General features: G+C 52.1%; 10 protein-coding genes and 1 non-coding gene across 11 annotated transcripts; 7 read left to right on the top strand and 4 right to left on the bottom strand.

The window, feature by feature from the left end:
* Positions 1-1,220: 1,220 nt before the first annotated feature.
* M431DRAFT_484064 (hypothetical protein) lies at positions 1,221-3,298 on the top strand (the record flags this gene model as incomplete). Its single annotated transcript, XM_024916171.1, has 2 exons — positions 1,221-2,445; positions 2,511-3,298. The coding sequence occupies 2 exons, from the start codon at positions 1,221-1,223 to the stop codon at positions 3,296-3,298; spliced, it is 2,013 nt and encodes a 670-aa protein (XP_024772650.1).
* A 765-nt stretch (positions 3,299-4,063) lies between these two features.
* Positions 4,064-5,433, top strand: M431DRAFT_522070 (hypothetical protein; the record flags this gene model as incomplete). Its single annotated transcript, XM_024920491.1, has 3 exons — positions 4,064-4,396; positions 4,457-4,904; positions 4,959-5,433. The coding sequence occupies 3 exons, from the start codon at positions 4,064-4,066 to the stop codon at positions 5,402-5,404; spliced, it is 1,227 nt and encodes a 408-aa protein (XP_024772649.1). The 3' UTR covers positions 5,405-5,433.
* A 572-nt stretch (positions 5,434-6,005) lies between these two features.
* Positions 6,006-7,040, top strand: M431DRAFT_89590 (hypothetical protein; the record flags this gene model as incomplete). Its single annotated transcript, XM_024924040.1, is given in 2 exon segments — positions 6,006-6,668; positions 6,684-7,040. 2 exon segments carry the CDS (start codon positions 6,006-6,008, stop codon positions 7,038-7,040), a joined length of 1,020 nt encoding a protein of 339 aa, XP_024772648.1.
* A 1,747-nt stretch (positions 7,041-8,787) lies between these two features.
* Positions 8,788-10,497, top strand: M431DRAFT_484062 (hypothetical protein; the record flags this gene model as incomplete). The annotated part of the gene is made up of 1 exon (XM_024916170.1): positions 8,788-10,497. The coding sequence occupies one exon, from the start codon at positions 8,788-8,790 to the stop codon at positions 10,495-10,497; it is 1,710 nt and encodes a 569-aa protein (XP_024772647.1).
* A 578-nt stretch (positions 10,498-11,075) lies between these two features.
* M431DRAFT_484061 (hypothetical protein) lies at positions 11,076-12,335 on the top strand (the record flags this gene model as incomplete). The annotated part of the gene is made up of 1 exon (XM_024916169.1): positions 11,076-12,335. One exon carries the CDS (start codon positions 11,076-11,078, stop codon positions 12,333-12,335), a length of 1,260 nt encoding a protein of 419 aa, XP_024772646.1.
* Positions 12,336-12,561: 226 nt separating this feature from the next.
* Positions 12,562-14,558, bottom strand: M431DRAFT_497285 (hypothetical protein; the record flags this gene model as incomplete). Its single annotated transcript, XM_024917576.1, has 3 exons — positions 12,562-13,968; positions 14,025-14,389; positions 14,447-14,558. 3 exons carry the CDS (start codon positions 14,556-14,558, stop codon positions 12,562-12,564), a joined length of 1,884 nt encoding a protein of 627 aa, XP_024772645.1.
* Positions 14,559-16,109: 1,551 nt separating this feature from the next.
* M431DRAFT_90556 (multicopper oxidase) lies at positions 16,110-18,197 on the top strand (the record flags this gene model as incomplete). The annotated part of the gene is made up of 3 exons (XM_024924159.1): positions 16,110-16,512; positions 16,605-17,379; positions 17,453-18,197. The coding sequence occupies 3 exons, from the start codon at positions 16,110-16,112 to the stop codon at positions 18,195-18,197; spliced, it is 1,923 nt and encodes a 640-aa protein (XP_024772644.1).
* Positions 18,198-18,465: 268 nt separating this feature from the next.
* On the bottom strand, positions 18,466-19,308 carry M431DRAFT_89646 (hypothetical protein; the record flags this gene model as incomplete). The annotated part of the gene is made up of 1 exon (XM_024924043.1): positions 18,466-19,308. One exon carries the CDS (start codon positions 19,306-19,308, stop codon positions 18,466-18,468), a length of 843 nt encoding a protein of 280 aa, XP_024772643.1.
* Positions 19,309-20,004: 696 nt separating this feature from the next.
* M431DRAFT_7447 (hypothetical protein) lies at positions 20,005-20,306 on the bottom strand (the record flags this gene model as incomplete). Its single annotated transcript, XM_024922228.1, has 2 exons — positions 20,005-20,154; positions 20,214-20,306. The coding sequence occupies 2 exons, from the start codon at positions 20,304-20,306 to the stop codon at positions 20,005-20,007; spliced, it is 243 nt and encodes an 80-aa protein (XP_024772642.1).
* A 2,698-nt stretch (positions 20,307-23,004) lies between these two features.
* On the top strand, positions 23,005-24,477 carry M431DRAFT_89671 (hypothetical protein; the record flags this gene model as incomplete). Its single annotated transcript, XM_024924047.1, has 1 exon — positions 23,005-24,477. The coding sequence occupies one exon, from the start codon at positions 23,005-23,007 to the stop codon at positions 24,475-24,477; it is 1,473 nt and encodes a 490-aa protein (XP_024772641.1).
* A 593-nt stretch (positions 24,478-25,070) lies between these two features.
* M431DRAFT_t132 lies at positions 25,071-25,164 on the bottom strand. The gene has a single exon. It is a non-coding gene; the product is annotated as a tRNA-Phe (tRNA).
* Positions 25,165-25,651: the final 487 nt, after the last annotated feature.

Here is a 25,651-nt window from a genome sequence, read left to right as displayed (position 1 = left end):
AATCGCCAAGAATGCGTCTCAGCAGTTGGTGGGTTAAAAGCGACTATTAGGATCATGAGACGGAATGTTTGCAATTCCGCCAATGACGAGAGCAATCAAATGAGAGCATTATCGCGACTTTTCTGCATTCGTGATCGTGACAGCTTCAAGAGTGTCCAGCTCGGGGATTCTCTACCGAATGTTTCCCGAACCCCTCAAACATTGAGGCCCTGGTCGCCAGCCACAGCCGAACCGCTCACCATCTCCATCCATTCACATGCCTAGCTTCGACGCGTGGCTTGTCGTCTTCGGTTCGCTCAAACCCCGAGTTGCCCCCAAATCTAGACTTCAGGCCCACTCCGAGCATTTGTTTGGAGAAGAGGACCCGCGCAAGTCCGTATCCCGGAGGACGGCCTGCGGCGTGATTGGTCTGGAGGAGGCAATTCGAACCTTTCAGGGAATCCGGCCCAGACCCCTTCCGAACCGGCTGTACCGGGATCGCAGGTCTAAAGTGAGGGTTCAGGCTCTGCTTCGGGAGTCCTTTCCCAGCGTGACATCACTGGGGATGGAGGCTGAGGTTACCATGACGGCCAAGGCTCCAGAATGAGAGTTTTGAAAAGGGAAATCATAAGAGCTTCGACGACAAGCCCCTGGTTCGCAGCGTTCAAAACACACAAGCCACCACGTGGAGAATTGCGAGGCCGGTCGTGCAGAAAAACTAGACAAGCCACAGGTTCAATAAACATTGATCTTTGGTCAACAGCCTTGCCTTTTCCCTCTTCCCACCCTTCTGCTCTTTTGCTCCTCACTCGCCCCTTTGGTTCCACGAATCAGTGCCGCCAAGGCCCCCCAACCTGATCGTCATATCGAGCGGAATCTCGTTTGACCCACGTCGGTCGGACATCGTCCACCGAGCTCAGTCTCAGTTGACTATTGAAGTCACCTCATCTGACGCAAAACCTATCTTCTGATTAAATTTTTGGGCTGTTTCTCGCCTTTTTATTCCACTTCTGGCTTCCCGTGGAAATCTTCCTTCTTCCCCTTGCTCCTCTGTTTTGCAGATCCTACCTGGACCCCTCGTTCCTCTCCTGTTCCTTTAAGAGGCGCTCGCCCCCACGACAAATCTCCTACCTAAAGCCTCATCAATCACTCTACTTCACACAAGCCCTGCCATTGGAGGAATCCCTGCCATCAGCAATTCCTTTGTGCCCCTCCTCCTACAACCGTTTACGAATTTCACAATGTCTCGAGGCTTCTCAAGCCTTCGACGGCCTCTGCTGGGCCTCGGCGTCGTCGCCACGGCTGGAGGCGCCGTTCTCTACTCTCGCACCAGGATATCTCACGCTACACACAAGCCGATCGCGGAAGTCAAGCGAGACAGCAATGGCCGCATCATTCCGCCATCTTTCCCCGCCATTTCTTCCCGGATGGAGCAGCTGGCTGAGCTGAAGCGACACAGCAAAGCAAACGAGAATCTTGAAGAGTACGATCTCCTCATTATCGGAGCTGGCGCGACCGGCGCCGGCATTGCGCTCGACGCCGTCACTCGAGGCCTCAAGGTGGCCATCGTGGATCGCGATGACTTCTCCGCGGGCACCAGCTCCAAAAGCACAAAGCTGGTCCACGGCGGCGTGCGCTATCTCGAAAAGGCCGTCATGAACCTGGATTATTCCCAGCTGCAGCTGGTGATGGAGGCGCTGCACGAGCGCAAGACGTTCCTCAAAATCTCGCCTCACCTCTCCAACTCTCTTCCCATTCTGCTGCCCCTCAAGAACTGGTTCCAGGCCCCCTACATGTGGATTGGCACAAAAGCCTACGACTTGCTGGCCGGCTCACAGGGCATCGAGGGCTCTTACTTTATGAGCAAAAGCAAGGCTCTCGCCAACTTCCCTCTGCTGCGCTCAGACGACATGGTTGGCGCGCTGATTTACTATGATGGCCAGCACAACGACTCCCGAATGAACGTTTCTCTTGCGCTTACTGCCCAGCTGTACGGCGCCACTGTCCTGAACCACGTCGAAGTCACTGGCCTGGACAAGGACCAGAACGGAAGAATCCGCGGCGCGACCCTCCGAGATGTTTTGGGCAACGGCGACAAAGAGTTCACCGTGCGCGCCAAGGGTGTCATTAACGCCACCGGACCTTTTACCGACGCTGTCGAGCGCATGGACGACCCATCGCGCATGACTCTTGTAGCTCCCGCTTCCGGTGCCCACGTCATGCTTCCCGGCAGTGTGTGCCCGAACGGCATGGGCATGCTCGAGGCGGCAACTTCCGATGGGCGAGTCGTGTTTGTGCTGCCCTGGCAGGGATACACTGTTGCCGGAACCACAGACAACGCTTGCGAAATCGAGAAAGAGCCGGTAGCGCAGAAGGAAGACGTGGACTTTATCCTGACGGAAGTCAACAAGCTTCTGCGGCCCGAAGCGAAGCTTGGCCAATCTGATATTCTGGCAACTTGGTCTGGTAAGCATAACCCCCCTCCCCCTGCTGCAGCCACATCAAGACCTTTGACTAATAAGTATATATAGGCATCCGACCTCTTGTTCGAGACCCCAAAGCCAAAAACACCGAATCCCTCGTACGAAGCCATCTCGTCACCGTTTCGCCATCCGGTCTTCTGACCTGCGCTGGTGGTAAATGGACCACCTACCGCCAAATGGCTGAGGACGCAGTCGATGAGGCTGTTAAGACATTTAGCCTTGCTCCAGCTGCCGTTGCACTCCCCGATATTAGCGGCGCCGGTCTCCCTGGCGTTCAAACCACTGGCCGCTGCATCACCAAGGATGTTCCGCTCATCGGAGCCCATGGCTACTCTACGTCTCTCGCTTCTCAGCTCATGGAGGCTCACCACGTCGATGCCGATGTTGCCCATCATCTGGCCCACAACTACGGCGACCGCGCCTGGGCCGTTCTATCAGCTTCCAACTCTGCCGCCACTCGCCTGATCCCCACGCTTCCCTTTATCGAAGCCGAAATCCGCCATGGTGTGAGGTCTGAAGCTGCCTGCACTGCTGCCGACCTCATCTCCCGCCGAACTCGCCTTGCCTTCCTCGACGTTGAGAACGCACTGCGCGCACTGCCTCGTGTTATCGACGTCATGGGTGAAGAGCTCAAGTGGTCCGGCGATCGAAAGCAGCATGAGTGGAAGGAGGCCGTCTCTTTCTTCAAGTCAATGGGTTTGTCGCAGGACAAGCTCAACATTACTCGCAAAGAGGTCGAAGCCCTCCCTGCTCTGCCAGTCAGGAAGCCCGAGGTGGCTGCTACGCCAAAGGGAGTGGAATTGGGCAAGCTCGAAGCCAACGGTGTCATGGCATAGGCTATCGTGCGTCAGCTGGGCTTATGGAATCTGTTGACCGCGAGCATCAATGAGTTTCGGCAGGCAGATTCCTGTACATAGTAATATCTGCATGGATACGGGGTTATTTCATCTTTTTTTTTCTTTTGTCTTTTGGAGCATGATACCTGGGATATCTAACCGGAAAGAAATGGTGCGAAGATGCATTACATTGGGTAGAAGCAGCGGTTGGGATTTAAGATACGGGAACCATAGACAGCTTGTCTTTTTCTTTTTTTTTTTTTTTTGTATTGCTTTTCTTTTTTATACACCAGTCATTAGGTATATCGATACTACTACTATATACAAGACTACATTCACATACCTCTCTTTGCTCGACTCTCTCAGTGATATCTCCCTTATATGAAGACAAGAGGATACTGCATTGAATGGTGATTGGTTGAACAGACTAAAATTTACCAAAGTAGCGACATGCCCAAACTCTGCTCGGTTTTACAGTGGCAGATAGAAGGCGTGGAGCCTGCTAGCAAGATTGTAGAAGGCGAAGAGAATGGGCAAAATGCAGGTGCATGGCCTCATAGAAGGAAACAAGCAACTACTAATCCAGGCAGGCGCATAGATGCTCTGTATTTATATCTCGGCTACGTACTCAACATGGGCTCTTCACACTCTCCACAAACATCAGCTCTCTGAGCATACGGCTTTTGGGTTATCACTCTTTTCTGATATAATTTACTTTTCATCAGATTCATCACCGGTCACATCTGTTCTGTTACAACGGCAAAGATGGCCTGGTTCAGGACTCTTGCACTCTTCTTGTTCACTGTCACGCCATACGTCACAGCCCTCCCTTTGAAAACCACCAAAGAAGGCTCGGTTCTGGATGTAGACGCCCTTGAGGACGAGGCAAGGTACATTGTGACTCTCCACAAGAACATTTCGCCCTCTGCCTTCGCAATACACCTCGCCAAAATAAATGACACCTACCACCACAACTCCTTGAACGATGAGCAGAACAGACCCTCTGGAGTCGGGAAGACATTTGCCATTGGTGACTACCGGGGTTATTCTGGAGTCTTCGATAAAGACACTATCGCCTTGCTCTGGAAAGATGCAGATGTGAGTATAGCCAGTCGTGCCGATGAATCTGTCTATTCTAACGCAACTGGGTGTCTTCAGGTAGCAGAAATCGAGCTAGACGAGTTCTGTACTATACAGGGGAAGCTTGTGACGCAACGGCATGCCCCCTGGGGCCTTGCGGCCTTGTCTAGCAAGAAGCCCGGTGCCAAGTCATACCGCTACGACAAGAGCGCGGGCAATGGCACATTTGCATACGTGGTTGACTCCGGCGTTTTTACCAAGCACGACGAATTCGGTGGGCGGGCTTCGGTTAGGTACAGCGTAGATCCCAGCAACTTGTCGGACGTCATGGGACATGGGACTCACGTTGCCGGAATCATCGCGGGCAAGACCTTTGGCGTGGCCAAGCAGGCGGAAATTATCGGCGTAAAAGTGTTCCCCGGCAGCAGTGGCCTCGTCTCGGACGTACTTCACGGTTTTTCATGGGCGGTCCAAGACATTGTGCTCAAAGGCCGCCAAAACCGTTCCGTCATCAACCTGTCTATTGGTGAGTGACGCTGATGAGAATGGACATGGACGGAATCAACTGACACTGAGACAGCAAGTCCCTTTTCTTTCGCATTTAATCGTGCCGTTGATGCTGCCTTTGAATTGGGAATCCTCAGCGTCGTCGCAGCTGGAAACGCAGGAATGGAGGCCCGAAAAATGTCTCCTGTATCAGCAGCGGAGGCCTTGGCTGTGGGTGCCATCAACAGCGAATGGACACAGACTATTTTTTCCAATTTCGGCCCCGAAGTCAACATCCAAGCCCCTGGTTACCACATAGAGTCAGCCTTCACTGGAACTGAGAACGCGACCAACACCATGAGTGGCACTTCAATGTCGGCCCCTCACGTTGCCGGACTTGCCTTGTATCTGGCTGCCTTGGAAAACACGCAAAATGCAACGCAGTTGAGAGACAGAATCCTGGAACTGGGCGTCGAGGGTAAAGCGAAGGAACTCACGAGCGATACCCCCAATTTGGTTGCTCACAACGGTGCTCGCTAAACAGGTTTTCTCTTCCCTCCTCATCTCTCATTACTTTCTGGTGTAGTATAGGTATACAATTATTGGTATAGTATTAATACAGAGTTTAGAAGGGATAATGACGTTGACTCTTGAATTGAGTGATGCGAATACAAACAGCAAACAGTAGGGGTATATGGCCGATATGCAAATGGCCACGCAAAAGTACGGCTGTTTGCAATTGGCCTCCACGAGTGACTTTTGTCAGGGCTCGATTTTCTTCAAACCGTTCGCTTCAATGTGGGACCGAGCACTGTCAAAATTGCATCGGTTGTGATTTTTCAATCCTCAGTTCGTCAACCTTTTTTTTCCTTGTCTGTCTATTGTAATGCCAGAGGTGCAAGGCTTGTTATTTACTCTTGGTGCTACTAAATGACCCTCTAGTCAACTCTTCTTTGAAGCTTGAAACTTTTCTTACGATCTATCGGCTTTCTTGATCTTAGAAGAACTATAGTTTGCTAACGAGGTTAGTCGCGGAGCACCTAGTATCGTGAAGGGCGATATCCGGATGGCTAACTATATTGTAGCCGTACTTTGTGGGATTTAGCTAAGAAGTGACAGAGACGGTATCGACAGGAAATCAATGGATACAGAAGGAAAAGCTGTACTACTGCGGCGTCGCCGTCGCTGGCACAGTCGTCGTAGCCGAAGCACGTCGAACCGCTCCTCAACAACGCCATCTCGAGCGGTGAATTCGATGAACTCGGCGAGAAGAATGACGATTCTTCCTCCCTACAGTGGGTACAACATTATTGACTGGCACATCTACAGTCGTCTTACAAGCCTATGGAAGACCGAATCGCAGTCATGGTCGGAGGGCGAGCGCCGTGACTTTGTCGAGTGGGTTCCCAGGGCCCGCGTCACAGAAAGAGAAAACTCGATGCTGGACCATCCGCTGGCGGAGTACATGCGGTGCAACGCGCCGAGCTGGGGCCATTTCGTCATCTTGAGGGTCATGTTTGGGGCGTCGCAGTGCGCGAGGCAGAGCTGGTGGATGGAGTTTAAGGGGAGGTACGAGAAGAGGGCTGGGGAGGATGCGCCGCCGGGGGTTGTGCCGAGGGATGTGGATGAGGTTTTGAGGACGAATCGGATGAGGGGGCCTGCTGTTGTGAAGATTCCGACGATGGAGGTTGATGGGGTTTATGGGGAGAGGGGTTGTGGGTGTGAGTGGTGTTTGAAGAAGAAGGCGGATAAGGCGAGTCGGGGGAGTCGGGGGAGTACATCTTCTTCTTCGAGCCCCAAGACGGTGAGGAGGGAGTAGGGAGGGAAAGAGAAGTGTCCGAGAGGGGAGAGTATATTCACGGGGGAAGAGGAGACGTGTGAGGATCGAGCGAGGAGATTTGAGCGGGAGCAGGGCGTTGAGCCGGAAGAAGCACAGGACGATGACGATGATGATGGTGATGAGAGCGAGGAGGATGATGAGGTTACTGGGGTTGTTACGCAGGCGTCTTATTTGCAGGAGAGATCGACTCTTGTTTGCACTGATGGAGCGAATCGGAGTTTGAGGGAGGTTGTGGTTGAGCAGGGGAGTATGATTGAGACGCTGGTGAGGTTGGTGGAGAGGCAGCATGAGAGGATGGGGAGGTTGGAGAGGAGGGTGGGTAGGGGGAATGTTTGATCGGAGGGTGAAGGATGTGCAGGGGGTTGTAAGGGAGTATGGGCGATGGAGAGGAAGTATCGTAGAGAGAGAGAGAGGTTGAGATTTGTGGTTGGTGATGTTTGTTGGATATGAGGCTGAATTGTCTGCTTTGCTGTTGATGAGATAGTTTTAATGTCTAATTTCTAATTTTCACATTACCCTTCTCTGCCTCAGCCATTGAGATGGTATTTGTTTGTTTATTGTAGTATTGTGATGGGAATATTAGCTTGTTATAATGGCTTATAGGGTAGCTTTGGACATACGGAGCTTTGTGTGGTGGTGAGCCTTGCGGTCGATCTGCATACTGAAATAGGCCTAGATTTAGATAGACAAAGTAATAGGTCTTGTGCCCATTGACGTAAATGGAATTTCTTCAACTGCTTACTGCTAATGACCTTTGGTACTCACTACAATGATTCATCTCCATGAGAAGAGCATTGCCATTTAGTCGTATAGCGGGGTAACTGATACACGGCTTTCTCTTACTGTACATCTACTAGGCTCTTGTGTATCTATTGACTTGTATCAAATCGGGCAAGTTATTTTGCATCACAATTGGTTCTCCGTAGGAGGAATGCCATCAACTCCAAGTTCAAAGTTGAATTACTTCCATTGGTACTAGGGATGCCGAGTACCAGCAGAAACACGCCAGAGTCACACAAGTCGTCATGCCCTCTGATACAAAGTGGCACGATGGTCACCTCAGATCGCGCCGCCCAATCAGAGCAGACGCGGGCGGGGGAATTGCATGTGAAGTGAATAAGTTCGGACACGTAAGAGTACACGGAGGTACCGCGACTTTTGCCAGGCGGGGCAGCCGAGGTACCTCGAAGGTGCGCTTGTTGTGTGATGGTGTTGACCTACTATGCGATTTTACGAGTACTAAGAGATATTAGCCGTTTGTTTAGCTAGACAAATCATGAATTGAGCCTGGAATTGGTTAAAAGTTGGTGGGAGTTGATGTCGTTACATTATGAAAACCTGTTCCTTGTTGTCATATCAGAGAGTTACACGGCCGTATGTGCGTAAAATCCTTCGTACAAGAGCTGGGCGAGAATTTGCTCCATTGTTCACCGGTGGCCCCTCGGCGGGGTTGCGGGGACAATTATGTTCAATCCAATGCTTGATTTGAGCAGGCCAAGTTGATACCCGATCGGCCCCTCAAAGGCAGCGTGTAAGCTCCATTGAAACTCAATCCTCCTAGCGCTCGATACGGGGTAAAACAGCCAGGATAATTGATGGACGACAAGCTGGGATTTGATTGATCCAATCCATGGATGGCTTCTCCAGAGCCTCAGTAAGGAGATGCGCTAACGTTCGGCGCCCGCGGTCGTCCATCCGGGTGCTAAAGATTAATGGATGTGCCTAGGCTCGGCTGTTTGCTTGTACAAACCAGTGCTGTGTTAACTTGAGGTTCGCATTCCCTTGTAGCTGTGTTGAAGCAGCTGTATTCATGCAAATTAATTGGAGGTGCCAATGTTCCCCCTCCGTACCGGTACCAACACACGCAACACACACCACTCGCATCACCCGATACCAATCGATTGAATGTACATGTACATGCGCCTCTGCATGATAAAGCTGCAAATATCCCGCATGCGAGATATGTACACGTAGACTCAACTTGTCTTTGACTCATCTCATCACACCTCTCAGCTTCGCTTCTCCTTCACCCTCTCAGCAGGCAGCAGATCAGATCAGCAGAGCAGCTCCTCGTTTTGCCGCCATGGGTTCGGAGGACGACAGTCAGCAGAAGCCCGTCATCATCGTCGGCGGCGGCCTGGCCGGCCTTGTCGCTGCCTTTGAGCTGGCCGAGCGCAAGATTCCGTCGCTCATTATTGACCAGGAGAATGAAAATAGCCTCGGAGGTCAGGCCTTTTGGTCCCTGGGGGGCCTGTTCCTGGTCAACTCGTACTATCAGCGCCGCATGGGCATCAAGGACTCGCGAGAGCTGGCCATGCGTGACTGGCTGGGGTCTGCCGGTTTTGACCGTGACGAGGACTACTGGCCGCGGCAGTGGGCAAAGGCCTTTGTGGACTTTGCTGCAGACGAGTTTGAAGAGTACGTGAGGGCTCGCGGGCTGGGATTCCTCTTCAACGTTGGCTGGGCTGAGCGCGGCGATGGAAGGTCTGACGGCCATGGAAACTCGGTGCCGCGCTTCCACATTGCCTGGGGAGCTGGGCCGGAAGTTGTTCGCATCTTTGCGGATCCGGTGAAGAAGGCGGCGGAGGAGGGGCTGGTGCAGTTCAAGTTCCGGCATCAGGTTGACGAGCTCATCGTTGACGGCACGGGACGAGCTGTCGGTGTCAAGGGCAGTGTTCTGGAGGAGGATGATTCGGCAAGAGGCGTCAAGACATCACGGACTGTTGTCGACTCCTTCGAGCTCTACGGCTCTGCCATCATCGTAACCTCGGGTGGCATTGGCGGCGACATCGAGGCTGTGAAGCGGAATTGGCCCGTTGAAAGACTGGGACCAAAGGTGCCCGATTACTTTGTCATCGGAGTGCCCGCTCACGTCGACGGCCGCATGCTTCACATCTCGGAAAGTGCTGGTGCCAACATTGTCAACCGTGACCGCATGTGGCACTACACCGAGGGTTTGCAAAACTGGGATCCCATCTGGCCCGAGCATGGCATCCGCATCCTGCCGGCCCCTTCGTCTCTCTGGCTGGACGCTTCTGGTAAACGCTTCCCACCGTATCTGTTCCCCGGATCTGATACCCTCAGCACGCTCAAGGCCATCTGCGCAACGGGCTACGACTACAGCTGGTTCATCCTTGACCAGTCCATCATTGCGCGTGAATTCGCCCTCTCTGGCTCGGAGCAGAACCCTGATCTGACGGCCAAGAGCATCTGGGAGGTGTTCAAGAACAGAATCTTTAGCAAGAAGGGAACAGTCAATGTGCAATTGTTCCAGGAAAACGGCAAGGATTTCATTGTTCGGGATACTCTCAAAGAGCTGGTGGCTGGCATGAACGAGCTGGCCAAGGAGCGGAATGGCCCCATACTGGAATACGAAAAGATCAAGGAGGTTGTCGACGCTCGTGACGATCAATTCAACAACACCTACTCAAAAGACGCGCAGGCCATGCTCATCCACAACGCGAGAACGTACTGGCCAGACAAGCGTAGTCGTGTTGCGGTACCTCACCGCCTGCAAGACCCTGCCCACGGCCCATTGATTGCAGTTCGACTCAACCTGCTCAGCCGCAAGACCCTCGGCGGCATCGAGACTAACCTGAACAGCAACGTCATGAGGAAAGACATGACGCCGTTCCCGGGGCTCTACGCCGCCGGTGAAGTGGCGGGATTCGGCGGTGGAGGCGTTCACGGCTACAACGCGCTCGAGGGAACCTTTTTGGGAGGCTGCATCTTTTCCGGCCGCACAGCTGGGCGAGCTGTAGCAGACGAGTTGTCCGAGGTCGTCAAGGAGTGAAGAACCACCCCACACACAACTTAATGCGAGGAACGGAATAAACGGCAAGTGGAGGGAGGAGTTGGCATTCTTGATTTAGTGTTAAGGCTATGGTTATCCTATTTGTGCAATGACATTCATGTGTAAACGACAAAGGCGTGCGTATTTTTCCTATTTGACGGTTCATCATCCTTCCACTACTCTAGTTCCGAGAAAAGAGGCATCGTTTATGTAGTTGGAGACTTGGAGTCGTCAAGGAACCAGGGTGTTGCGATGCCAGGCTAAATAGCTGATTGGTGGAACATTTCGCAAACAGCTTGCTCGGAAGAATTGCCCGAACCCCCAATCTGGCTTTTGCCATGATGCAACTTTGCATCGTTCATCTTTCTTGGGCAACTTGGATGGGGTAATTGGCGGACAAGTATCCGTCCGTTGATGGATGGCTCGATGGAATCTGGGGTTGAAATCTGGGGAAAGACAGGGGTGAGCTCCTTTGTCTATAAGATGGAAGCCGGCAGCCGTTAATCTTGCCATCAAGCTTAATTGGAAGGGCAGACGACTTCAACTGACTGGTTCTGAGATCAATTGAACTCGCCGCAATGCACTTCTCTTCTTTTTCAGTTGCTCTGCTCTCTGCCGCGGGCGTGGCCAACGCTTTGCCTGGCCTTGGAGATATCTGGCCCTGGCCGTCAAAGATTCCTAACACCATTGTCATTGATGGCTACCGCCTTGTTGAAGCAAAGCTGCGACTTACCTTGGGTGATAGCACCCTTAAAAAGGAATTGAAGCATCTCACTGCTCAGGCAGATAGCTGGCTCAACCAAGGTCCCTGGACCGTCACCGCAAAGACGAAAGCTCCGCCCAACGGCACACTTCACGACTACTCGTCTCAAGCACCGTATTGGTGGCCCAGTCCCAACACGCCAGATGGATGTCCCTACATTCAAAAGGACGGCGTACGCAATCCCGAGGTCGACCAGTACCAAGACCGCGTGTCGGTTGGAATGATGTTCAACTCGACATATGTCCTGTCGCTGGCCTGGTACTACACCGGCAACCCCAAGTACTCCAAGCATGCGGCTGATATCCTTCGGACCTGGTTCCTCGAGCCCAAGACGGCCATGAGTCCCAACCTCGACCACGCCCAAATCATCCCTTGCGCCAACACCGGCCGGTCAATCGGCATCATCGACTTCAGCCAGGAATACACAAACGTCATCGACGCCGTCGCCATCCTCAACACCGGCGCCCCCGGCTGGAGCAAGTCCGACGGCAAGGCCTTTGTGAGCTGGAACAAGCAGTTCCTGACGTGGCTCGCCGACTCGCCCTTTGGCGTCGAAGAGGCCGCCGCCCAGAACAACCACGGCACATTTGCCAACATGCAGATCGCCGCCCTGGCGCTCTTCACGGGCAACATCTCCCTCGCAGTACAGCGCGCACAGCTCGCCAAGAGCTTCATCAACAGCCAAATCACCGCCAACGGGTCGCAGCCGCAAGAACTCGCCCGCACGCGCAGCTTCCACTACTCCAACTTTGACCTGACGGCACATCTCCGCTTCGCGCTCATCGCCCGGAAAGTCGGCGTCGACTTGTTCAAGTACAAAGGGCCGCAGGGCCAGACGCTGTTCAAGGCCGTCGAGTTTCTTGTTCCCGCGGCGGCGGGCGGTGCGAGCGAGTGGACGTATCCGGAGCTGGGATTCACGCAGTACGCGGCGACGGATAATGTCAGGGCGGCGGCGCAGGAGGGCGACTGGGATGCTGCCAAGGTGGTGTCGAAGCTGGTTGCGCCTCCTGGGGGGGATATTTTTGGGCTGAGGCCGGCGCCGCAGCAGTTGGATAGCATTGCGACGGTTGGTTAACGGATTGATGGTGAAGTGAGTTACTTGTTTGTCTTATATTGCCCCTTGTTCTGGGCTGCAAGACAAGAGGGTCTCTCTTATCGTGTTACTTTATATAGATGCCATGTGGAACGACGGGTGGCTGGAATGAATAATGCTATTTATATTTCTTTGTCTAATCCCAACCCCTTTTGCTACTCGTTGAATCCATCTTTGAATACTAGCCGTGCTATATATTCCTAGACATTCAATAACTCACGCTGTAAGCCTGCCAGTATCCCAACCCCCCAGTCAAAGAAACATAGCTCGAAGATCCACGCCCGCCAAGAGCCAGATACTTCTGCGTGCCCTTGACCTGGAACGCATATCCCTTCCCGCTCTTGTAGCTCACAGTAAAGACAACCGCATTCCGTGCATTCTTGCAAAGAACCCCAGACGCGCAAATGTAACTACTACCAGAATCATCAGAGAGCGTGAAATCCGCACCTCCAATCTGCACCGCGTGAGCAATCCAGCGCTGAGACGGCGTGTCGTGTCGTGCAGTAGCTCGGCTGACGGTGAGGGAGCTGGCATATGTCGTCTTTTGCGCGAGTGCGAAACCGTTTGCTTCGAGAACGATGTGGCGGCCCTCGGTGAGCATTCCGCGCATGGGCTTGAAACCTTGCTCGACTTGGCTGGGCATGTCTGCTATCACGCCGTTGCCGGTATACGGAATGGGAGGCTGGACGTCCGAGTACAGAGACTGGCAGTACGACGAACCGTCATAAACGCCGTTAGAATCAGTGTGAGGCGTCTGCGGCGTGGGGAGAGTCGGGATAGAGTAATCGGGATTGTCAAAATCAAAGGCATCAGTAAGGTCGGACATGTGGTCACGACGCCACCCGACCATCTGATCAGTCGTGACGTTACGGCCCTTTGCAGCCTGCCACTTCTCAACGAACTTGATCTGCGAGTTATGGTCGCTATGAGCCGTGTAGACGCCGCCCTTGCGTGTCCACGGGGAGACGATGTAAAAGGGCAGTCTGAAGCCAGGGCCGAGAAACGTGTAGCCGACTTCGCCGTACGGGTCCTGGATCCATTCGCCTGATGTACCGTTCGGGGAGTGGTAAGGGCTAACGTGGTCAAACCAGCCGCCAGTTTCGTCGTAGGAGAATATGAGGGCTGTTTTGTTATACTTGGGTGAGTTGAGAACAGCCTGGGCGACTTGGTATTGCAGCCAAGCGCCGTCATGAGGAGAATAAGGAGGATGTTCAGAGAGTTCCATGGGGCCGACAATGTATGAGACTTCGGGCAGAGTTCCGTTGGCAGCCTGAGCGTAGAATGTATCGAGTGAGAGACCCTTCATGCCTCTGTTGTACAGGCTGGATCCCGGCTCAGCATCCTGGAATTGCTGAAACCTGGCATACGAGTTGTCATCAAAGTTGTCCTCGTTCTGGAAGACTTGCCAAGAGACACCGGCGTCTTCGTAGTACTCGCCAACAGTCTTCCATTTGAGCGGATAGCAGTTGAAGCCGCCAGTTTCACAGCCCGGGGTAATATTGTTGTCGATATAAGGATTGCCACCTTCATCCGGGGTCTGAGGACCACCGGGGGCGTTGACACTGCCAGAGAGCCATGTCACTCTGTTGGGGTTGGTGGCAGCAACAACACCTTCCTGAGATTCTGTATTAGTTATTGTTTCGTCTAGTCTTTCAGAGAATGTAAGCCTGCCTGGTACATGTCTCCAACGACAAAGTTTTCCGCCAAAGCGAATTGGATAGGAATATCCTGACGCTTGTAGAACCCAATGCTGTAAGGACTGTTGCCTACGGCCCAATGGTCATTGGTACCGCCATTCCACGCGGCGTGGTTCTCCTGCCAGCTGTTACTCCCCGAAACCATGCATTGGGTTGATTCGGTCCAGTTGCCGCCGAGATAGTTGATGTAAAAGGGCGTCACGTAGTCCGTCTCGTTGGTCAATTGGGAATTCGTCAACTGCTTCCAGACCGGGACGCCGTTGTTCATCTGCAGGTTCGCATCGCCGAAACCTCGAACACCCGCCATGGTGCCGAAATAGTGGTCAAACGCACGGTTTTCTAAACTCCAATGTCAACAAGCTGATTCACAGATAATGTTCAGACACATGATTATACCCTGCATGAAGAGGACGACATGGTCAATATCCTTCAAGCTTCCAGCTCGGACAAGACCAATGATGCAAAACAGGCTTGCCGAAGCCGGCCCTAAGCTCCTGAGGAGAGGCATTCTTGGTGACTGGGAAAATGAAGCAATACGGAAGAATGCTGGAACACAACCAATTCTATCCACCCCGTTTCACTGCAGAGGACTGGCGAGGTACTTAAGCAACTATGCTCAAGTAAGCATCATGGATCTTTTTAATTGACTATTTTATGGATTGAGCTCTGTGCGCATACAATCAGAGACCGCCCCCCTCATGTCTAACCCCGACAACGTGATTTGTCCATCGCGGTGTAGCATTGCGGCCTCAAGCGCGGCCGTCCGTGCCGAGCACAAGCAGCTCGTCGTGCGGTTAAAGAGCAATGGATAAAAGAGAAGCGTAAGGTTGCATCTCTCTCAACTGTTACCGAAAGCCCGAATCGGAAGGTCAGTGATGATCACAGCGGCAGAGAACGGCCATAGCGTAGGAACTTGTGCAGCACAGCGGCGACGAGATGCGCAGATCATCGGCCAACAATGCTGTGGTTGAGAAAAAAAAAATCTGAAGAGAATAAACATGAAAAATAAAGACCAGAGCTTTCCCACATGTTAGTCCGCTGTCAATGTTTCACCAAGGCATGTGATTGGGCGGAGGGGGAAGGCCAGATGCGAGATGGCCAGGCGATTGAGACATGTGCCCTCCAGAAGCCAATAGCATCGGCACGGCGGCCCTCGTGATGGCGGTCGTGGTTGGCTGGAGCTGCAAGGCTCTGCAGGGATGCTTGGATTTAGTGCAAGGGACTGCGAAGAAGGGGGTTCCACAGGCCGTGATATGCTGCAGGTGAAGGTGAGTGTTGGTGGAGACTCTTGGACAGAGTTAAGCGATAAAGACGGGAAAAGCCTCATACTAGGTACTGTAGTAGTAGGGATTGGCTGAGGATAGAGTACCCGGGCGAGAGAAGTATGTTGAGTCTAGAGTTAAGTCTACTTCATGTTGTGGCTTTGCTGGACGAGATAGGGGTCATCGAGTCATGTAAGTCGGGATGTGGTATGATGTAGTATAACGCAAGCGGGTGAGGCTGAGAAAGAGCTGAGATAGACTCCCGAGTACGGACCTCCTCACTCAGCCACCCGCGAAAATCAAAAACTCAAAACCCAAGATAACAGACCCTTGAAATTTCTCTTCTTAGCACGGCGTCTCGGCGTTAGTACTCGTGTACTAGTCCCCAAACCTTGGATAGCTTCCTCACCAACTCTGTGGGGCCCTCCGCCAGACCCAGGAATCGACAAATCAAGGGCAACGTCCCCACGTGCTGGTCAGTGCTCGGCAGTCAATGCCGACTCGCAGTGACGAATCTTCCGCGCGTTCTTATACCGATGATGCGATGGTTTCTCTTCTCATCCGCCCTTTGAGCTTTCGGGCCCCTCTGTCCTCCCACATGCCGGTGACGCGCTATTACGAGTACCTTTCACTTCGTCCAACTGCTTTATGCTGCTTGCTTTCTCCTTTCGCATGGGCTGGACTAGTTGAGTTTTTGGCGAGAGATACGATACGATATCTTCTCATCAGAACCTCTTCTAGTTGAAAGCTGAAGCGAGAGAGTGAGAGCGAAGAGTGGGAAAGCCAAAAAAAAAAAAATGAAGGACCAACCCGAGGAGCGTCGTCTACTCGACGAAGTAGACGGCGGTGACAGCGATGACGTTGCCACGCAGCTCAGCGTCGACGACGAGGTCCTCCTAAGCGAAGAGCAGCAAGACGACAACGACGAGATAGAGCCCGTCGTCGTCCGCCCGCGTCGAAAGCCCAGCTTCACGCTGCTCCGGATCGCGGGCCTCGTCGTGGCGCTGTGCCTGGGCACGCTGGCCGTGCTGCTGTTCGCCGTGAACCGGCGCGTCGCCCCGTTGGACGACCAGCTCGCTATTCCTCTTCACCCGACCGAGCACTCCACACGAGATCCTACCACCTTGACCTTTGACTGGCACGTCACACTGGGTGTCCGGGCCCCGGATGGGGTGGAGAAGCAGGTCTATCTGATCAATGGTGGGTGATATGGCAGACACACTCACACTGAGTTCTTACATTAGGTACTCGGTTTCGTTTCATTGGCTGGCTGGCTGACACTCTGAGTGCAGGACAGTTCCCCGGCCCAACCATCGAGGGCCGATCCGGGGACCGTATCATCGTTCGTGTCCATAATGATCTCAAGGACGACGATGGTGTCTCACTACACTGGCATGGCCTGCGCATGCAGGGCTTCAACAACATGGACGGCGCTGTGGGATTCACGCAGTGTCCCATCCCCGCCGGCAGTTCCTTCGTCTATGACTTCCGCATCCGCGACGACGAGTACGGAACGTTTTGGTGGCATAGTCACTCCCAGCTACAAAGAGCAGACGGCCTCTTTGGCGGTCTAGTGATCCACGAGCCACGCCGTCACAACTCAGACGCACCCGTGCAAGACGAAGCTCTACTGCTCATCGGCGACTGGTTCCATCGCAAGCACGACGACGTCCTCGCTTGGTATAGCAGCCCGGCGAGTGCAGGCAACGAGCCTGTCCCAGACTCCATGGTCATCAACGGCCGCGGCCGATACGACTGCTCCATGGCTGTGCCGGCGAGACCTGTCCAGTGCAAGACGACATCCTTGAGCAACTTCCCCCCGATGATCAGGAGGTCTACAGGAGAGACGCTGCTTAGAGTGGTGAATACGGGCACAATCGCCGGCTTGACGCTCGGTGTTGATGGTGCTTCACTTCAGCCTACGCAAGTCGATGGAGGCTGCAAGGTAGATTCCAAGGCAGCTGATTCCGTCGGGATTCTCTATCCCGGCGAGAGAGTTGACCTGCTACTCAAGTGGAAGAGTGACCAGGCAGCAGAGCCATGGTTCAACGTCTACCTGGATCATGAGTGAGTTCTGTCATAACCCACCTCGACATTTCATGATATCAGTTTAGTGGTTACAGTATCTAACAAGTTGTAGGAATCTTCGCTTCGGTAACCCGGCGCTCAACCCAAACCATACCTTCCCGGCTCTCCCTAAAACAGTCACAGCTCATGATCGGGACCACGCGTCCCTCTTGAAATTCAGTAGCAGTCACCTTGACCTTGCCACACTTACCGCCACACACGAACCGGCTCCTATTGTCACGGCAGAGGAAGAGCAGACGATTCTCTTTTACGTGTCAACTCAAAAGCTTGCGGTGCATGGGAACAAACCTCTTGGCTTTGTAAATCATACCATCTGGCAACCCCAGTCGGTGCCGCTGCTATCGCAAAACCGGTCGTCTTGGGACGACCACCAGCTCATCCCCTTCATTGGCAGCGGATCAAAGCCCACCAAGGTCAAGCTTGTCATCAACAATCTCGATGATGGTTCTCACCCCTTCCATCTTCACGGACATTCATTCCACGTGCTGTCCTCGTTCCGGGCTGACAAGGCCAAACTTGGGACTTACAACCCTTTCGAGACATCAGATGCCGACTCAGAAGATCACTGGCAGCGGGAGAAGCCACTTCGAAAAGACACGGTCAGTGTGCCGAGGAGGGGGCACGTGGTGCTCTCATTTGTCGCTGACAATCCTGGAATGTGGATGTTGCATTGCCATATGTTGGTACACCTGGGAACAGGCATGGCTACCGGCTTTCAGGTCGGCGTACCGGAGGATGAAGAGCATGTATATGGGATGGATGAATCAGCAGCGAGATTATGCAAGGCGTCGAAATAACCGAGATACCAGAGATACCCAGATACCCAAATCATAACAAACAAACACGCATGATAACAAGATATAAACAGTATAGTTAAAAAAAAGAGAAAAAGAGACCAAAATATTTGAATAAATTTTTATGAACCATGTTAGTTCAAAGGGGTCTGGTAAAAATATACAGAGAATATGAACAAGGGGGTATATTTGACCAAAGAATAAACATCATATCCGAGACGTAAGCTATCCCTCGACGGGGACGGTTATTTTCATGATAGGTACTGCAACATCAGAGAATGTAGAATATGGAAAGTAATGAAAGGGTGGATATCCAAAGTAAGGAATCCGGACACGTCAGACTCCGTGCACCGTTTTCGTCGTCTGCATCAGCGGCCGGGGTCGGGGCCGGCGCGGGCACTGGAACTCCGGTAGGCACCGTCGGTGGCGCTCCAGCAAGAACTTTATCTCCAGAAGGGTACTGGATGTTCCATACGGGATCTGTCTTGAGGGCATCAGGCACGCCGAGGGTGCCTGGACAAGACGGCTGGTTGGCGTTGGGCCAGTCCAACGTGCAAGTCTGGTCCTGTCCCAGCGTGCAGATGGAGTCGAGGATGTTGTACAGGACATAGTTGCTGCCCACCCACGAGTTCTCCTGCTCCAGACAGCTGGCAAGGAAGTTCATGCTGTTTGCCGCGCTGAGAGGGAGCTTACTGCCCTTTGTATGGATCAGGCTCGCGCAATTGGACGGGTCCACGTTTTGCGTTGTCATCGCGACGGGTCCTCCGGCAAAGGGCTTCTTTGTTGCCGAATAGCCCGTGTAAAGGTAGTTCCAGGCATCGTAGCTGATGTCGTGCGCGCCCTGCGATTGGTCGACGCGCAGGAGATAGACTTGGCGGTCCTGGTACTGCAGAGAGACGCAAATGTTGTTGCAGTCAACTGAGTCGGGCCAGTAAGCGACACGGTTGGTGTTGACCTTGCAACCCAGCACGCCGACAGAGGATGAGTAGCTGTCGTGGGGAGTCGCCCAGACGGTAGTGGAAGATGAACTGCTGTCGCTGCGAGGGATTGAAGCAGCTAGAACAAGAGCAGGAGTTGCCAGCAAGGGCAGTAGAGAGTGGAGGCTGAAGAGCATCGTTGACGAGAGCGTCGTCATAAGGAATGGAGACACTGAGTCATCACAGGCCAAGCATGGGCCAGCGGGTCAGTTCAGTGTGTAAGTAAGAAAAAAAGGAGCGACAGGCGGCGTGGCGCCGTAGCGGCGAGAAAGGAGGGAAGATGGAGCTGATGCTAGGAATAGCGCCAATTCGCGTGGTTTTATGAAAGAGGGAAAAAAAGAGGAAATGAAGCGAGAAAAAAACCGTTCGACAATCGAGATGCAGCCAAATCTGGGGGAAATTTGGTGGTCAGGGGATTTTCATGCGGGCTAGGCGGGATTGGGGCTAGCCTGACGCAGCCTTTCCCGATGGAGCCGTCGCGGGAAAAACGTGGGCAGCTCCACCAGATAACGAAAGATGTGGGAATATCTACTGAACAATTCATATCAAATGGATACAGGTATAAAATGAATGAAGATTGTAAACAATAATAATAATTCATGTATTGAGGAGGAAAAGAAATATCCTACTGCGGCGACCGAATCAGACAACGAAATCGAGGGCGGATGTGGGGAATTCATATAATACACTTTGACGAAACGTGACACACACGTGCCCTTCCTTTTTATTTGTGGTTTTCTTTTGTTTTCGTCCCACCATCCAGATTTGCCCATCCGCCAGGTATCATCAGTTTTTTTTAATCGTTTTCGGCTTCATTTTTTTTTTTCTCTCATTTATTTCTTAAGATGCAGAGTCTCCTTTATCTTGTCCAGCGCTGAATGGCGGCGTCCGGTTTGTCCCGCCATGGCGGGCTCGGACTGCTTCGTTGCGTTGAGCGGCGCATCACCCTCGTCTGGCTGCGTCAATGCCTGGTCGCCATGAGCCTATAAAAAATAATTAGAGTCGTGTAACCCAATGTAAGACGTTAGTGGCTGAAATATACCCTCTGCTCCTCAACTTCGGCGTTGTGAATGAGGTCATGGCCTTCAATGGCCGCCTCGTCAGTGATGCCAGTCTCGGAATGTTTTCGATTCATTGTGGATATATATTGAGATTATTCAGTCAAGCTGTCAAGATCAAAGAGTCAATGGAGAATAAACATCAGCGTAGTGGCAAAGGAGGAAGCAAGCTGTCTTATAGCTCTTTGCAGAGCTGCCAAACAGAGTTTCGTCATCAGCCTATAGCTCATGATCGCAGTCGCCATCAACGTCATGATGAGGGCCATCAACTCTAAATGCTCGAATCGCATGCCTGATACCCCGCGTTGGCTACGCAGCCATCACCAGATGTGAAGCGAGACAGTCTCGAGATGTGACGAAAGACTGTACGGCAAACTGGGCTTTGATCGGCGCTGATCCGTGGCATTCCTACTGTGCTCCATTGTTGGCGTGGTGGCACTTTGTCTGGCGGGGCCCTCTCGATATTGGCACGCGGAAATCATGGGAAGCTTTCGACTAAAGCGACAGCTGGAACGAATGAGAAAAAATGGATACTCGTTTGGGCACCGCATTTGGCATGAGCTGTCGATGTAGCGTGATTTCTATTATTAACCTCCTCGTGACCATCGACCTCATCCGGATGTTATGGAAGCGGGTTTGATTAGAAATTGTGTGAAAATATCTGCTTGCGATCAGCATGAAACTGATTGAAAGGTGACTGAAGATCACCACCGCTCTTTCTGATGTCATATGTGCTATGTTAATGCCGGTATATCCTATTGTTGACTCCATACGGCATAACCGGGCTTGTGCTCATATAGACATGAATTTGGCGTTCCTGTCTCCAGTTTTTCACAAAGAAAACACATTGTTTAGTGCGATGAGTTAGCTATTAGAGCTGAGTCCTTTTATTAATGACTTACGTTGAGATTATGATAATCTTTCATATAGATAGCCAGACTATATCAATGCAAAGGAGTGGCTGTAACTTTCACTGCATTGCTTCTCTGTGTGTGAATTCATTCGGAAGAAAGCTCTTGTCAAAATCTAAAAGCAATTCTCGGGTTGAATGTAGATCGATTATCAACTTGTCTTTTGTTATATTTATTATTGCCTGATCCGAAATGGACATGTAACCTACCTAGGCACTCTTTATCAGCTGTAATCATAATACATTGAAATATTGCAATATTATGGCTTGTTGAAGGAAGAAGTCTTTAGAACTTCTGTAGGAATATGAAAATGAGGTATATGATGAGATATACTGTCCAACTCGCTCAAGCACGTGAGATGCTATCAGTTATACGGGAACCACCCAAGCATTGCTCAGGTTTCCACACATCACCCCGGTACACACTCAAGCTATTCATTTAAACGTAGAAATGGTCACGCGAGTAAGCTATGCCTTGGGAGATTAGAAAGCTTAGCATCGGAATTTCACATAATCCACTTGGTCTTAGAGACACGGATGAATTCTAGAGGTCTATCTTGCCTCAACGACAACTCCCATCAACTATAGCTACCTCGTGCAAAACAACCATTTATTATTCGTTCTTACCAATATTATAGTGCCTGTAACATCATGGGATATCTCAAAAGTTCGGTAACCAATCTGGTGATGGAATCAGCTGTGTGCATCATGATGTTACATCGCGATGCCATCAGTCGAAGCAGCGGGAAAAGACGGAATATTTTTCAAATGACAAACACACCACTCAACGATTACAAACGTTGGGCATACATGGCCGCGTTACTCAATTTGACATTTCAGGTTGAAATTGTAAGAGTCACACCGCCAATGATAGCTTGTCAGTCGCACAGATTAGGATTCGTCCGGCACATCCAGGATTAACATCGCATGAACTCCCTGCACGCGTGTTACTGTAAGAAGAAGGTGGAAAAGAAAAATGAAAATAAAAATTGATATAGAGGCTGCATGAGAGAAAGAAAATAAGGGTCACTCAACACCAAGAAAAAGGACCCTGAAGTTGCTCAGGATTCACATGAAATGCCGCCACGTGAATGCAAATGCCGAATCATGAGGCGCTTTTCTGGACGGCTGCCAAGAGGCTCGTGCTGCGACGACTGGCTGCCAATCCATGACTCCCCTCAATTTGGGCGATTTTCCCATTGTGTCCAAGTCCATACGTGTATTCGCGGCTCCATAGCGGAGGTCATCCACTGTATTCCCCCACGTCCCCGCTAGCTTAGGGCCGCTCAGTCGCTGGAGTTTGCAGAAGCCACAGCGGCCGCACCGCCTGCAAGTTCGCAAAGGTTGAGCACCGCCATCTGATCTTGGGGGGAATCTCAGCACAGGGTCTCTCAAAAGCATGGACCAGCTGCACACTAAAATCGATAGAGGCTGGGCACAAGGTCCAACAATGTCTCAGTGAAATGTGCCGGCAGACTCGTGATGCTCGCTTTTGGCGCTACCGGGATGGGGACGTCAATGAGGTAACGACGCCATCACCACTTTTGCTTTGCCCGATACTTTTTCCCAGCATAATGGGCATACGTACACACAACGTGGCGGATGGACCGTGCTCGCTTCGTATAAAACCGATCTGCGCCCCCTCTCACTAACATCGCTCCCACCGATCCATGTACTAACGTTTCCGCTGATCTGACAGCGTCCGTCTGCCAGATCTGCGGCCAAAGTGAGAGATTAAACCGCTCCCATCGTCTGTATTGCCCTCACAGCAAAACATGAGGCTCCCTTCACTATTTCAGGCGGCGGCTGCTGCTGCCGCTGCCGTCTCCCTCTTCTTCGCAACCCCATCGTCCGCTGCCGCCATCATGGCTCCTCGTAATGCGCTTCCCGGCTCCCTCGCCCTTGACGCCGGACAGTCGCTCTTCACATTCAAATACTCGACGCCCAACCCGGACCCCGCGAACTGGATCGGCGTTTACCAGACGTACTATGGCGGTCCCGAGAACCAAGAGTTCGTCGCCGGCTCTCTGACGTGGGCATATGCGCCCAACAGCAACGGCGAGGTGCAGGTCGATATCTCAAGTCTGGCTGCTGGCTATTACAAGGCCTTTTTCCTCGCCAAGGACGGCTACCAGTGGCTTGCGACTCCCATCGACGTCATTGTTCCCGGTACTGGGCCAATCGAGTTCATCAACGACCGCATCATCACCCAGAATGCGCAGCAGGGAAGTCCCTTCAAGGCTAGTCTTGGTCGCCTGATTGCCAATCCCAAAGACAGCAAGACCAGGTTCACCAAGGCCACCACCTATGGCGCCGACTGGGTTAAACTCGCCTCGGATGGAACCCTCACTGGCACTCCGGGGCCCAAGGACAAGAGCACCAACTTTGTGGTCCTGGCGACGGCAAGCGATGGCTCATCTGCGACAATCCAGGTCCAGATCCCCGTTCGTTCCAGCCGTCAGGCGCTCGTCGAAGAGCTCAAGGTCATGTCCTTCAACATGTGGTTCGGCGGCACCAACGTCAAGGACTACCACAACAAGCAAGTGCGCTTCCTCATCAACACAAACGTCGACATCGTCGGCCTTCAGGAGAGCTGGAATGGCCAGGCGACTCGTCTCGCTCAGGCGCTCGGGTGGTATTACTGGCAGAGCCCCAACGAGGTCGGCATCATCAGCCGCTACCCCATCGTCGAGGTTTTCCCAGAACAGTCTGCTGGTGGATCGATTCGCATCGAGCTGGGCGACCCCAAGAGTCAGCTCATCATGTGGAATGTGCATCTCGGATTCGACCCATACGGACCTTATGATTTTTGCTTCGACAACAAGCCTCTGGCAGAAGTCCTTAACCGAGAGTACCAATCCGGCCGTACGCCGCAAATCATGGACATCGTCAGCGCCATGCAAGACGCCCTAGCTGAAGCTGATGACATTCCCGTTCTCATGACTGGTGACTTCAACGCGCCGTCACACCTAGACTGGACAGAGGCAACCAAAAAGGCCCATTGCGGTGTTGGCTTTGTTCCATGGCCAAGCTCCGAGTTTCCCATTCAATCCGGGTTGATTGACTCGTTCCGTGAGGCGCACCCCGACCCCAACGCCGAGCCCGGCATCACTTGGTCCCCCATCTACCTCAACAACAGCGGTCGGCCCGAGCCGTTGGATCGAATTGATTTCGTGTACCACAAGGGCCAGAGCCTCAAGGTTCTTCAGTCGGAAACACTCGTCGCTGGCGAGCCCACTCCGGAGCCCAATCAGAGCAATAACGAGTGGACGTCAGATCACGCCGCTGTGATGACGACGTTTAAGCTTGGAAGTTCCCCCGAGCGTGGAGACCTATGAGCACGTGTAGACAAGAAGCGGCTGGATCGCGAGGTCGTCTTGCATCAATGGGAGTCTTGGAGAACTTGCAATTTGATTTTTTGACATTGATTGAGATTTGGATTGTATATCCTAGAGGATAGATACCATTTCATTGGGTTACATTTGGTTGGGGTTTTCTGTTTTATGCGTCACAATCTTTGGATACAAAGAGCGGGGTAGATGGCGAGATGCGTTGGTCTTTTTGTGTACATAAGACGGACAGACAATAGAGGTACGATGTAAAGATTTACGGTTTTCAACAAAACGATACGGGTGTTTATTGTTTGCGTGGAGGTTCTTTATCATGTATCTATAGAAACTGTCTCTATACACTCATACATGAACAATATTGACCGCTATCTATGTCGCCTACGTATAATATGAGTATCAGCAAGTAATGCACCCATCATCATGTGCAAGTGCCCATGTTGTTTGCGCTCACGGCAAAAAAAGCATATTATTTCAAATGAACAGCCCTATCATCCGTCATCACCATACAGCAAGCAGCCTAGTAGAATAAATAAAAAGGAAACATTGAAATGACTTTTCAAGAAAAAAAGGCAAAAAAACTATGCGACCTGTGTGGATCGAACACACGACCTTCAGATAGCAGGTGATTGAAGTTGATACTTCAGTCTGACGCTCTCCCAGCTGAGCTAAGGTCGCTAGTTGACATTTGGCGACGCAAGCAAGACTATAAGCCTAACGTTTTGAACTAGCAAAGTTTGAGAGAAGACGGCCAAGACGGCGCCGTTATTAGCGTTTATGCGTGTCTAGTAGACTCTGGTGAAGAATGGCAGATTGGCATATAGGGAATGTAGGGCCAGTGGCTTCAAGGTTTAATATTTACAAGTCGAAAGTGAGGCTGTGATCGGAGAGTTACATGGTGTCGTGAAAGAGGCGGGATATGGTGCGCGACCTCCGTGTTATCGTCGGTGTAGCAACTACACGTAAATATCCAAATGCCAAGCAAAGAAGGCAGCAAGACACCAGGATTACAGTGTCCACGCGTCGCGTAAATACAATATGAATAGACGATGTTATTGGACTAACTCTGTCTGCCCAATCTAATCACGCATATTAGGTGAATGGTCCTCATAGGCTGTCCATCATCCGACCCCGCTTCAATTACTTGTATATTTGAGGCTCAAGG

Source organism: Trichoderma harzianum (assembly GCF_003025095.1).
Source record: "Trichoderma harzianum CBS 226.95 unplaced genomic scaffold M431scaffold_9, whole genome shotgun sequence".
NCBI lineage: Eukaryota > Fungi > Ascomycota > Sordariomycetes > Hypocreales > Hypocreaceae > Trichoderma > Trichoderma harzianum.
Note: the sequence above shows the minus strand (reverse complement) of the source record. Positions and strands in the feature narration are given on the sequence as shown.